At 47.1% G+C, this 11,051-nt stretch overlaps 1 protein-coding gene across 2 annotated transcripts; it reads left to right on the forward strand.

Annotated features, from left to right (window-relative positions):
• Positions 1-369: 369 nt before the first annotated feature.
• Eral1 (Era like 12S mitochondrial rRNA chaperone 1) lies at positions 370-7,574 on the forward strand. Of its 2 annotated transcripts, XM_032913547.1 has the most exons (10): positions 370-664; positions 2,769-2,896; positions 3,236-3,313; positions 4,648-4,694; positions 5,033-5,094; positions 5,250-5,362; positions 5,451-5,699; positions 6,790-6,939; positions 7,056-7,136; positions 7,239-7,574. In XM_032913547.1, the coding sequence occupies exons 1-10, from the start codon at positions 382-384 to the stop codon at positions 7,359-7,361; spliced, it is 1,314 nt and encodes a 437-aa protein (XP_032769438.1). In that variant the 5' UTR covers positions 370-381; the 3' UTR covers positions 7,362-7,574. The 2 variants fall into 2 exon arrangements, with proteins under 2 accessions (XP_032769438.1, XP_032769439.1); XM_032913548.1 differs by lacking the exon at positions 7,056-7,136.
• Positions 7,575-11,051: the final 3,477 nt, after the last annotated feature.

Genomic DNA, 11,051 nt, shown 5'->3' on the forward strand with positions numbered 1-11,051 from the left:
AAAGCCCTTTCCCATGCCCACGCCCATTCCTAGCAAGCAATACGTTTCTCCTCTTGGGGCGCTAAAAGGGGTTTCTGCGTCTTGGCTTCGCGAAAAATGTCGTCATTCAGAAGACATGGTTAAAAGCTCTTTTACACAATTTTGGCAGAAGGAGAAATGATGTGTATGGGAGTCCAAGACTACCGTTATACTCAGACAGTAAATACATCACAATTTTGCCTTTCCTTAGCCTCTGGACATCGTCTTTCCCTACACCTCCTAGGCTTGTTTGTGCTTCAGTTCTGTTTGGGCCGATCTAGCTTTCTTCCACTCGTTGGTTTGAGGGCTTCTCGGTCCAATCATAACCCGCTTCTGACCGGTACCAGGGTGCATTGCGGCAAAATGGCTGCCCCCAGGCGGTGCTTCCCTGGGATAGTTCGGGCTTTGTTGGGGGCTTGGCAGGTGGGTTCGCATGCAGGGAGGGAGTGGGTTTCACCACCCGGCAGTCTTCTAGGTAACCATGTGAGGTGCGTGTCCTGTGTCGTGGGCGCCACTTTCTCTGGTCCCCTCCTGGCTTCGGCTTCTAGTCGTTATGGTCAAGACTCCGCCTTGGACCGTATCCTTGGATTCCCTCAGCCTGACAGTTCTTTGGTTCCGAGCGTCCCCGCGGTGTCGGTGCACAGAGGTAAAGGGTCCAGCTATGTTAGTTGCAGGTGTTCTGTTCTATGAGAGGTTTTGATGTGTAGCCCAAACTGGCTTGGAACTCGGATCTTACTGCTGCAGCCTCTTTTTAGTGTTGGGATTACAGGTGTTGGCCATGACCAGCTTCTGATGATTTTAGCAGTAGAAATCATGTATCTTCTTCAGTAAAATTCCGCTGCCTCTGGGAATATCAGTTTAACCTCCCATTTAATAAAAAATAAATCTGAACGCAACTTGAGGCGACTGGTGAAGGCTGTTATAGTGTTTGTTAGTGAGGGTCTGTGAAATAGCTCAGCAGACAAAGGCTCGTGTTTCTTGACAACCTGAGTTCAGCCTTGGGACCCATATGGTGGAAATCGAGAACCAGAAAGTTTTGCTATGACTTCCATAAGCTCCCACTAACACACAAATAAAAACATAACAACAACAACAACATCAACATCATAAAGAGTTTTAGGAATGTGAAGAAACTTATGTTGGTCACAATCAGTAAAGCTCACCAAAGATCATTAGTTAAGGGAAAGTTGTCTCCCTCTGTCCTCCTATAACAAGCAGTATAGACCCAATAAGTAGATCTTAAGCCCTATCTACTGCTTTGATCCTAAATTAACCCAGGCCTCATGGTGCATGCCTGTAGTCCCTACACTGAGGAGGTGGAAGCAGAAGGATCTCCAGTTCAGAAAAATTTCAACTCTGACTGTAGCACTCTATGCTGTTATGTAGGTTTTGCAAACTTTTTCAGTCTCTCCTTATGATACTCTACTGCAATTAACAGTGCCTAGTCTCCTACCAGACTGTAGTCCATGCTACTTGGGAAAATGGCTATTTTCTTTTGAGGTGACATTGAGACATAGTTTAACTCTCGCCCAGGATAACCTGGAGCTCTCAATCCCAGCCTCCTGCATGTCAGTATTTCAAGCCACCACATCCATTTTATAAAGTGCTGTTTCTCTGGTATAATTAGTGTGGTGGTTTTGTTTTTTTGAGGTTGGGTCTAGTTATGTAGCCCAGGCTGGCTTTGGTCTTTTTTTTTTTTTTTAATTTGCTTAATTTTTTTTTTTATATCTGTTGGTGTTTGCCTGCTTGTACGTCTGTGTGAGGGTGTCAGATCCCCTGGAATGGGAGCTACAGACAGCACCCATGTGGGTGCTGGGAATTGAACTTTCGTCCTCTGGAAGAACAGTCAATGCTCTTATATACTGAGCCGTCTCTCCAGTGCGCCCCCCCCCCTTTAATTTATTTAATTTTTTTTTTTTTTTTTTTTTTTGGTTTTGGCTTTGGTTTAAATTTCCTAAAGGCTTTGATTACAAATGTATCACAAGGCCCAGGCTGTGTTGAACACCTTTTTTTTTTTTTTTTTTTTTTTTTACATAGTTGTCATTGTGAAAAAGAAGTTTTGGGTTTTTGTTTGGTTTTTGTTTGTTTGTTTGTTTTCATTTTTCGGAGCTGGGGACGGAACCCAGGGCCTTGTGCTTTGCTAGGCAAGCGCTCTACCACTGAGCTAAATCCCCAACCCCGAAAAAGAAGTTTTTTTTTTTTTTTTCTTTTTTTAAAAGATTTTTATTTTATTTATTTGATGTATGTGACTACACTGTCGCTCTCTTCAGACGCACCAGAAGAGGGCATCAATTCCATTACAGATGGTTGTGAGCCACCATGTGGTTGCTGGGAATTGAACTCAGGACCTCTGGAAGAGCAGTCGGTGCTCTTAACCGCTGAGCCATCTCTCCAGCCCCCGAAAAAGAAGTTTTTTATAGTTAATGTGATTCCACATTACATAAGAAAAAGCCAAGAGACTTGGAGAGGTTAGGTGACCTGATGAAATCAGTAAATTAAATGCCAAACTAGTCCCAGAGATAAGAATGGGTGGCTTCTGCTTGCTGTGCTCATCTTTTATCTTTTTTTTTTTTTTTTTTTTTTTTTTTTTCTTTTTTTCGAGCTGGGGACCAACCAGGCCTGCTTCCTAGGTAAGCGCCTACCACTGAGCTAAATTCATCTTTTATCTTGATTACCTCCTTGGTCATCAGAGCTGAGTATCTAATGGGGTTTAGATTCCAATATATCACTCCTGTTCCCATCCTACGCAGATGAGCAGAATCTACTCTTGGTCCATACTCCTGACATGCCTGAGAATCCCCGGGTCCTCCGAGTGGTCCTCCTGGGAGCTCCAAATGCAGGGAAGTCAACTCTTTCCAATCAGCTGCTGGGCCGTAAAGTATGCCACATACTTATCATCCCAACCTCTACCCCTCCCTTTTTACACATTATTTTCTGTATATGGGTGTTTTGCCTGCAAGTATGTGTACTGCTTGTGTGCCTGGTGCCCATAGAAGCCAGAAAAAGGTGTTGGATCCTCTGAAATTGGAGTTATAAACAGTTGTGAGTCACCACTTAGGAGCTGGGAATTGAACCTAGGTCCTCTGGAAGAGCACTTAGTTCTGTTATCCACTGAACTATTTCTTCAGCCCTCTGTACCCATCTTTATCCTGCCCCCATTTTACGGATGGTCTGGGAGAGATCTGGCATCTCACTGGACCCCCTTTCTTCTTGGAAGGTATTTCCTGTCTCAAAGAAGGTGCACACCACTCGATGTCAAGCTCTGGGGGTCATCACAGAGAAGGAGACCCAGGTGGTAGGTACCTGTGGAAATTCTGCAGACCAGACTGGGAAACTAAGCAGTTAGCCTTAGAATCAAGGGTGGGAGGCAGAAGAGGCGCATTTCTGTGAGTTCAAGGCCAGCCTGGTCTACAAAGTGTGTTTCAGGACAGCCAGAGCTACACAGGGAAACCCTGTCTTGAAACAAATAAACAAAAATAAGGCCCAGTCTCAAAAGAACATACATAAAAAAACAATGCACAGATTCAATTGTGAGGACTCTCCTTCCTTAGGGCTCCATATAGTTCTTTCTCTACCTTCCCCGTTTCGCTCTCTATTCTGAAATTATTTGTGTTTGCAGGTGCTCATGGGCTGTGGTGCTTGTGTGGAGGTCAGAGGTTAATTTGTAGGACCCACTTTTTTCACTCCTGGGTCCTGGCACCAAAGTCAGGTTGTCGGGTTTGGCAGCATGCACCTTCACCCACTGAACCATCCCACCCTTTGTATTTGAGACAGTCTCGTGTAGCCAGGTCGGGTTCCCTTCCATTTATAGCCATGACCTTGAACCTATGATCTTCTTGCCTACTCCATCTTTCAGGTGCTCAGGTACAAGGGATGCCACCATGCCCAGATCTCAATATTTTTATTTATTTTTAAATTTTTACTTTTATAGACAGGGTCTTACCATGTAGCCCTGTCTGACACTGAACTCAATTTGTAGACCAATCTTCCCTTAAACTTGAAATGATGCTCTTGCCTCTGCCTCCTTAATGCTGGGGTTATAGGAGTGTGATACTACACTTGACTAAACAAAGCAATTCACCATTGATCTCTGTGGTTTTGTGTGTTTTATTTTGTGTAATGCTGGGGATCTAACCCAGGGCCTCTTGAGTGCTAGCCAAGCATTCTGCTCTTGAGCCATATCTCCAGCATTAATTTTTCATTTATTCATAGTCATCCTCTTCTCTTGGGGTCCCACTAGCATTGAAAGCATATGGAAGGGTAAGAGAAGGAAAGGCAGGATGCTATTATCAAAGATGGCCGTTCTCTGTGTGGTAGTGCATGCCTTTAATTCCAGCACTTGGAAGGCAGAGGCAGGCAGAGCTCTTATGAGTTCAAGTCCAGCCTGTTACACATAGAGAATTCCAGGACAGCCAGGACTACAAGTGAGACTTTGGCAAAGTCAAAAAGTAAATAAAAAGCCTCTTGTGCCTCTGCAAATTCTTGTTAGAATCCTTGAATACTTACCCAAGATGAACAAAGCCCTGGATTGAATCCTAGGATCTAAAGTGTGTTTGGCCTTTTTCTCCACTAGTCCATTAAAACTCTTTTCTTTGGTGGGGGGTGGTGTGGGTATCTTTCTGATTCTAGATTCTGCTTGACACACCTGGCATCATCAGTCCTGTTAAACAGAAGAGGTACTAGCTGTGGGAGCAGCTCTGTATGTGCGAGTGTGTGTGTGCATGTGTGTGTGTGTGTGTGTGTGTGTGTGTGTGTCTGTGTGTGTCTGTGTGTGTCTGTGTGCGTGCGTGTGTGTTGGGGAGATGCTCGTTCATAGGAGCTGGAAGTTTTCCCTGTTGTTGCCATTGCTCATAAGAACTGACGAGTCGGGCTGGGGATTTAGCTCAGTGGTAGAGCGCTTACCTAGGAAGCGCAAGGCCCCGGGTTCGGTCCCCAGCTCCGAAAAAAAGAATCAAAAAAAAAAAAAAGAACTGACGAGTCAGAAGCCTTCCTGACTGATACATTTGTTCTTCAGGCACCATCTGGAGCTCTCCTTGCTGGAAGATCCATGGAAGAGCATGGAATCTGCTGATCTTGGTTAGACTCAGACTAAACATCTGAAGCCCTATTAACAGGGCCTTCCATCCTGGGAGTTTGGGAGCTGAGGTCTGGCCAGGACCCATAGCCAGGAACTTGTTGTGGGTCAGGAGGAAGGTTATAGATATTCTTTTGTCTGTCCTGCCATCTTCTAGTTGTAGTTCTTGTGGATGTGTCAGACAAGTGGACCAGGAGCCGGCTAAGCCCCCAGGTGCTGCGGTGCTTGACCAAGTTCTCCCAGGTCCCTAGCATCCTCGTCTTAAACAAGGTGAGTACTGCCCCCGTGCGAGAGTTTTCCTTCCAGGGTCCCATCACTCTCACCATGTATTTTGTTCACCCCCCTCCCCCATGTCCAGGTAGATTGTCTGAAGCAGAAGTCAGTTCTCCTGGAGCTGACCACAGCCCTCACTGAAGGTGTCGTCAATGGCAAGATGCTTAATGTCAGGCAGGCCTTTCGCTCACGCCCCAGCACCCACTGCCCTGGCCCTGAAACTGAGGACCCAAACACACATGCAGTGAGAAGCCCCCAGAGAACCGGCTGGCCCTACTTCCAGGAGATCTTCATGTTATCAGCACTAAACAACAAGGATGTGAACACATTGAAGGTCAGTTAGCCTTGTTCATAACCCACCACTTCTATCATGTTAGAATAGGCCTCATCCAGACCAGCCTGACCGTCCACCAAGATTCTGCCTTTGAAAAGACAACACAAAAATCTGACTGTGGTAATTTATGTTTGTAATGCCAGGACTTGAAAGGTCAAGGCAAGGGGTTGGAAAGATGGCTCAGCAGCTAAAGGGCATTGACTAGTCTTCTAGAGGTCCTGAGTTCAATTCCCAGCAACCACATGGTGGCTCACCATGTGAAATTGGATCTGTTGCCCTCTTCTAGTGTATCTAAAGACAGTGACAGTGTACTCACATATATAAAAGTAAATAAATAAATCTTATATATAAAAAATGTCGGGGTTGGGGATTTAGCTCAGCGGTAGAGCGCTTGCCTAGCAAACGCAAGGCCCTGGGTTCGGTCCCCAGCTCTGAAAAAAAAAAAAAAAGAAAAGAAAAAAATGTCAAGGCAAGAGAATCAGAATTTCAAGGTCATAGTGAATTCAAGAGGAGTTTTAGTTACAGTGAGACCCTGTCTCAAGAAACCAAAATCAGCCAGCTGTGGTGGCATACATGTTATCCAAGCACCCAGAAGGCAGAGGTAGGATTACTCAGTTTGAGGTCAACCTGGAGTTCTCATTGTGAGTTCTAGGCCAGCCAGGCAACATAGAAACCAAAAATGAAGTTAAGAATGTATCTCAGTTGGTAGAATGCTTGTCTTGTGTGTAAGAGGTTCTGGATTCAATATCTAGCCCCACATAAACTGGCCATGGGGTGCATACCTGTAATTGTAGCATTTAGGAGGTAGAGACAGGAAGAGTGGAAGTTCGAAACCAGCCTGGACAAATTAGGATGTGCAAGGCCAGTTTGATCTGCCTGAGATCTTACCTTTAAAACAGTCTGTTGTGGTAGCTCACCCCATAGTGCCAGGGCTTGTCAGGCTAAAGGAGGGTCATGAGTTCACTAGCCGAGCTACTATGTAGCAATTTTAAGGTCATGAGGCCCTGTCATAACCATTTTCTCCTAGAAGCATGCATAAATCAATGAACTGATGGGGGTTAAGAACTTATTCTTCCTTTTTTACCCACAGCAATACCTTCTGACACAGGCCCAGCCGGGACCCTGGGAGTTCCACAGTGGAGTTCTCACTAGCCAGACACCCGAAGAGATCTGTGCCAATAAAATCAGAGAGAAGCTCCTAGAGTACCTGCCCGAGGAGGTGCCCTACAGTGTACAGCAGGTGTGAACAGAGTAAAAGAACCCAGGCCTCTATTCCAGGCACACACCTGGAACAGTTGGGTACCAAGAGATACAGAGATGAGCCCGCCTGACTAGTCATAATGTCTCCTTATACAGAAGACAGTGATCTGGGAGGAAGGGCCGAGTGGGGAGCTCGTGATCCAACAGAACCTTCTGGTGCCCAAAGAGTCTCATGTGGTAAGTGAGGGATGCCCAGAGAAGGCTAGCACAGTGTTAACCAGGGGCTCTTCCCCATCTGTGAGGCCTGAGAGCAGAACTGTGTGCCTCTCTTTTCACCAGCGGATCCTGATTGGTCAGAAGGGCCTCTTGATCTCCCAGATTGCACAGGAGGTGAGCCAAGACCTCATGGACATCTTCCTTTGTGATGTTCTCCTCCGCCTGTCTGTGAAACTCCTCAAATGACCATCCTCTGTCACTATTCAGAGTGGATCTCTGCTCGAGCTGCTGGCAGAGTCATTGACTAGAACCACCTCTGTCAGAGGGGTCTACAGGACTGGGGGTGGGGTGGGGTGGGCATGGACACTGACTGGCTGCTAGCCAGTCTGGCATTGCCAAGTCTGCACAGTGCCTGCCCAACCATGTTTCCATTGGAGAAGGAGGCTGTCTTCGCTCAGTTCTCAGAACCTGCTGCCTAGTTCCTCTGCCTAGGGTCTCAGTTATATAGGTCTTAGAACCCCATGGTTTAAGTCACATCCCCATGGTGTGACTAATGTCATCCTACCTCTGCTAGCATTGGAACCAAACTCTTGCCCTGAGTTTTCAATTATTGGTAGGAACTGAATTTTTCTCTTCTCCCCCAAGTTCCTCACCTTGAGGTTGCATAAGGACCTATGATTCCTGTTTTGGTTTTTGAAGATAGGGTTTTTCACTGTAGCACAGACTGTCTTGGAACTCACTATCTGTAGTTGAGGCTGGGCTTGAACTCACAGAGATCCATCTGTCTGCCTCCTGAGTGCTGGGATTAAAGCTGTGTGCCACTGCCTGGCCTTTTATTTTATTTTATTTTATTTTATTTTTTTGAGACCGGGTTCTCATTTTACAACTCTGGCTGGCTATCCCTACATAGACCAGGCTGACTTTAAACTCACAGAGACCGTCCCACCCATCCTCCCACCCATCCTTGGATGCTAATAAAGTTAAATGACAAGTGTTCTTACTCTTATTTTTTATTTCTTTGGAACAGGAAAGAGAAAAAGGTACTATTCCCCCACCTCCATTCTCTTGTCAGCCTGGGTCTCTCTTTCTTCTGGGAGTCTGCTCCAGGGTCACGAGCTCTTCTTGGCACAGTTTGTAGGAGCAGCAAGAGAACCATTACCATTACTAAACTCAGTAATGGTAACGGTTTCCTCGACATTCCCAAATGCCACGGCTGTCGGTAGGCTTGGTAGGCCAAGCAGTGAGCCCCATGCACTTCAGCACCTCTGCTGCAAACCAGGCAGTCTTTAGTCTTGGGGTACCCAGACTAGTACATCATCTATACTGTAGTGTCTCATCACAAACTTACAGTATATGATGATATCCCAGCCAAGGCCCTGGAGGAGGAGGTGAGCAGCAGGCCGGGAGAGAGCCAGGGGGATTAGGTCAGGGTCGGTCGGGGATGGACATACAACTCCCTACCTCTCTTCCATTCCCAGAGCAGCATCCCTGATTGTGTGGTCCAGGATAACCCGGGTGGCTTAGAGGAGGAAGCTAAGGTCTATTCACCTCTCTTAGGGATCCAGAGTTATAGGCAGAAGCTAAGTCTTGAGGCAGGAGCTTCCCTCTGGGCAGGCTAATAGCCACTTGAAGGAGTGCTTACCTGGCACTGGAGCTTCTGTCAAGGGAAGCCTCTGGACAGGGAGAGACAGTCTTGCCTCTTCCTCTCCCTCAAGCAGCTTGGCTTTTAACCCTCTGGCCCCTCCCCTGGGTGGGGCACTTTTCCCGGTTCTAGAAGTCCCTACTTCTTAACTCTTCCCCTGCTGGCTTCATGAGACAAGACAAGGCTCAGCTCCCTTGTTATTTATTTTCTGCTTGTTTTTTTGTGCTGGGGATGAAACTTAAGGCCTAATAATGTTAGTCAAGCACCTCAACACTGGGACTACACCTCCACCCTGCCTCCTTTCTTCTAAGTGGGTGATTTTGTTAAGGCAGTATTCACTTTCACCCCCACCCCATGAAGCAGGTTACCTACCTACCCCACTGGGCTAAGAAGGAGAAAAACCCTCAGCATGTCCTTCAGGTCTTAGTTGTTGGAACCTGTTTTGCTGTGGTTGATGATGGGAATGTTAGTTGATCTGTATAGGACAGGGAAGGTCTTGGCTACTGGATCTAGATAGAATCTATCTGGCACCAGGCTCATTGGACCCTCAGCCTAAGTTTCCATTCCTAAGCTTTGACTGTATTTGTGCTGAGCCCAAGATTGAGCCAGATGGGCAGAGGGGAACTTGCCTGCCACCTCTGGCAAAGGTCCCCTGGGTGAGTGGGCCTCTGCTGGGGGGCCGAAGAGTACCTGAGGCTCCAGTCCTTGTGAGAGCCAGTGTAAGGGCCTGGGGTCATTTCTTCAGAGCTTCAGACACAGTGAGAGCCTGATACTGTTTGGGTCTCTCTGTGAAGAAGCAGAAACTTCTGATGAGACACTCCCCACAGCTGAGCCTCTGCTATTTAGACCCTCATTCTGGGGGTGGGGGTGGGTGTTCCACCCCCTTTCTTATCCTAGACAGCCTGGTCTGTTTCCTCCTTTGGAGGTGGGGGATGGGGGTGGCAGGAGAGACCTAACTTTCAGTTCTGTGGAGGTGTCTGTTCCCAGCATGCATTCCACCTCTGCCAGGCACTGTCTCCCCTCAGCTAGTCAGCACTGTTGTCAGGTCTCTAAGTGTTCCTGCCACAGGGACATGTCTCTGTCTATTCATTCTTTATTTAATCTTTTTACATAGGTATGGATGACAATGCTTTTGTTATTGTTTCTTTGTTTTGTTTTGAGAAAAGGTCTCAGGGTGTATCCCTGGCTGGCCTGGAACTCTGTATGTAGATCAGGCTGGCCTGGATCTTAGAGATCTGCCAGCCTCTGCCTCCTGAGAGCTTGGGCTAAAGGTGTGCACTATTATACGTATTTCTCCTTTTAGACTGAAATAGTTTCATGAGGCCTCACATTTCATTTTCATTTGTTTGTCAGGACAGGAGTTCTCTGTAGACTCTGTGTCCTGAAACTCATTCTTTATACCAGGCTGGCCTCGAACTCAGAGATCTGCCTGCCTCTGCCTCTGATTGCTTGAAGTAAGGGCATGTGGTGCCATCACCACCTCAGATTCCATTTGTAACTGAGGATGGCTTTGGACTTCTGAGCTTCCTGTGTCTAATTACTGAGTGCAAGGGCTGCAGGCCTTCATCGCTATGCCAGGTTTGTTCAGTGCTGCGCGTGGACCCAGAGCCTTACGTCTGCAGGGCAAGCACTGGAACAACCACACTGCAGCCCCGTCCCCTGCCCTTCTTTTCACTTTCTATATTGAGTTGCCCAGGCTGACATTGAGGCTAACTGTATAGTTCAGGCAGGCCTTGATTTTTCAATCCTCCTGCCTCAAGCTTCCTGAGTAACTGGCATTACAGGCCTTTGCCACCAGGCCCACTTGGATAAAGTGCTTTCACATGGCACAGATGCTAGCCACTGGAGTTCAAATGAGCTAGTACCTAAGTCTGCTCTGCTCCTACCCACGGAGGACCACAGAGAAGGCAGGCTTCTGTTAGGCATCTGGAATTCTCGGTCTCTGTTTCTTCTCCCTTCCTCCCTCTTGTGTGCTTGCTTGTGTGCTTGCTTTCTTGTGTACCTGAGTTTGGCCTGGAATTCCCTGTATAACTTGATCCTGCTTCCACATGCTGAATTATGGGTAGGCATCCGTCTCCATGCCTGGCTCCCATGGAATACTCTCAAAAACACTGGAAACCCTGAGATTGCCCGGCTTTAGCAGTGATGGGCTCTGAGTGGCAATCACAGCTCATTACATCCTGCTCTATGACTTAGGATCAAACTTAACCTCCATTTCCTACTGTGTAAAACGGAGTTCTCAGTGCCCTCCTTCTGTGGTAATGGTGAGGCCCGGCATACTGCAGATGTGCCTT

This window comes from Rattus rattus, chromosome 9 (genome assembly GCF_011064425.1).
Source record: "Rattus rattus isolate New Zealand chromosome 9, Rrattus_CSIRO_v1, whole genome shotgun sequence".
Lineage (NCBI taxonomy): Eukaryota > Metazoa > Chordata > Mammalia > Rodentia > Muridae > Rattus > Rattus rattus.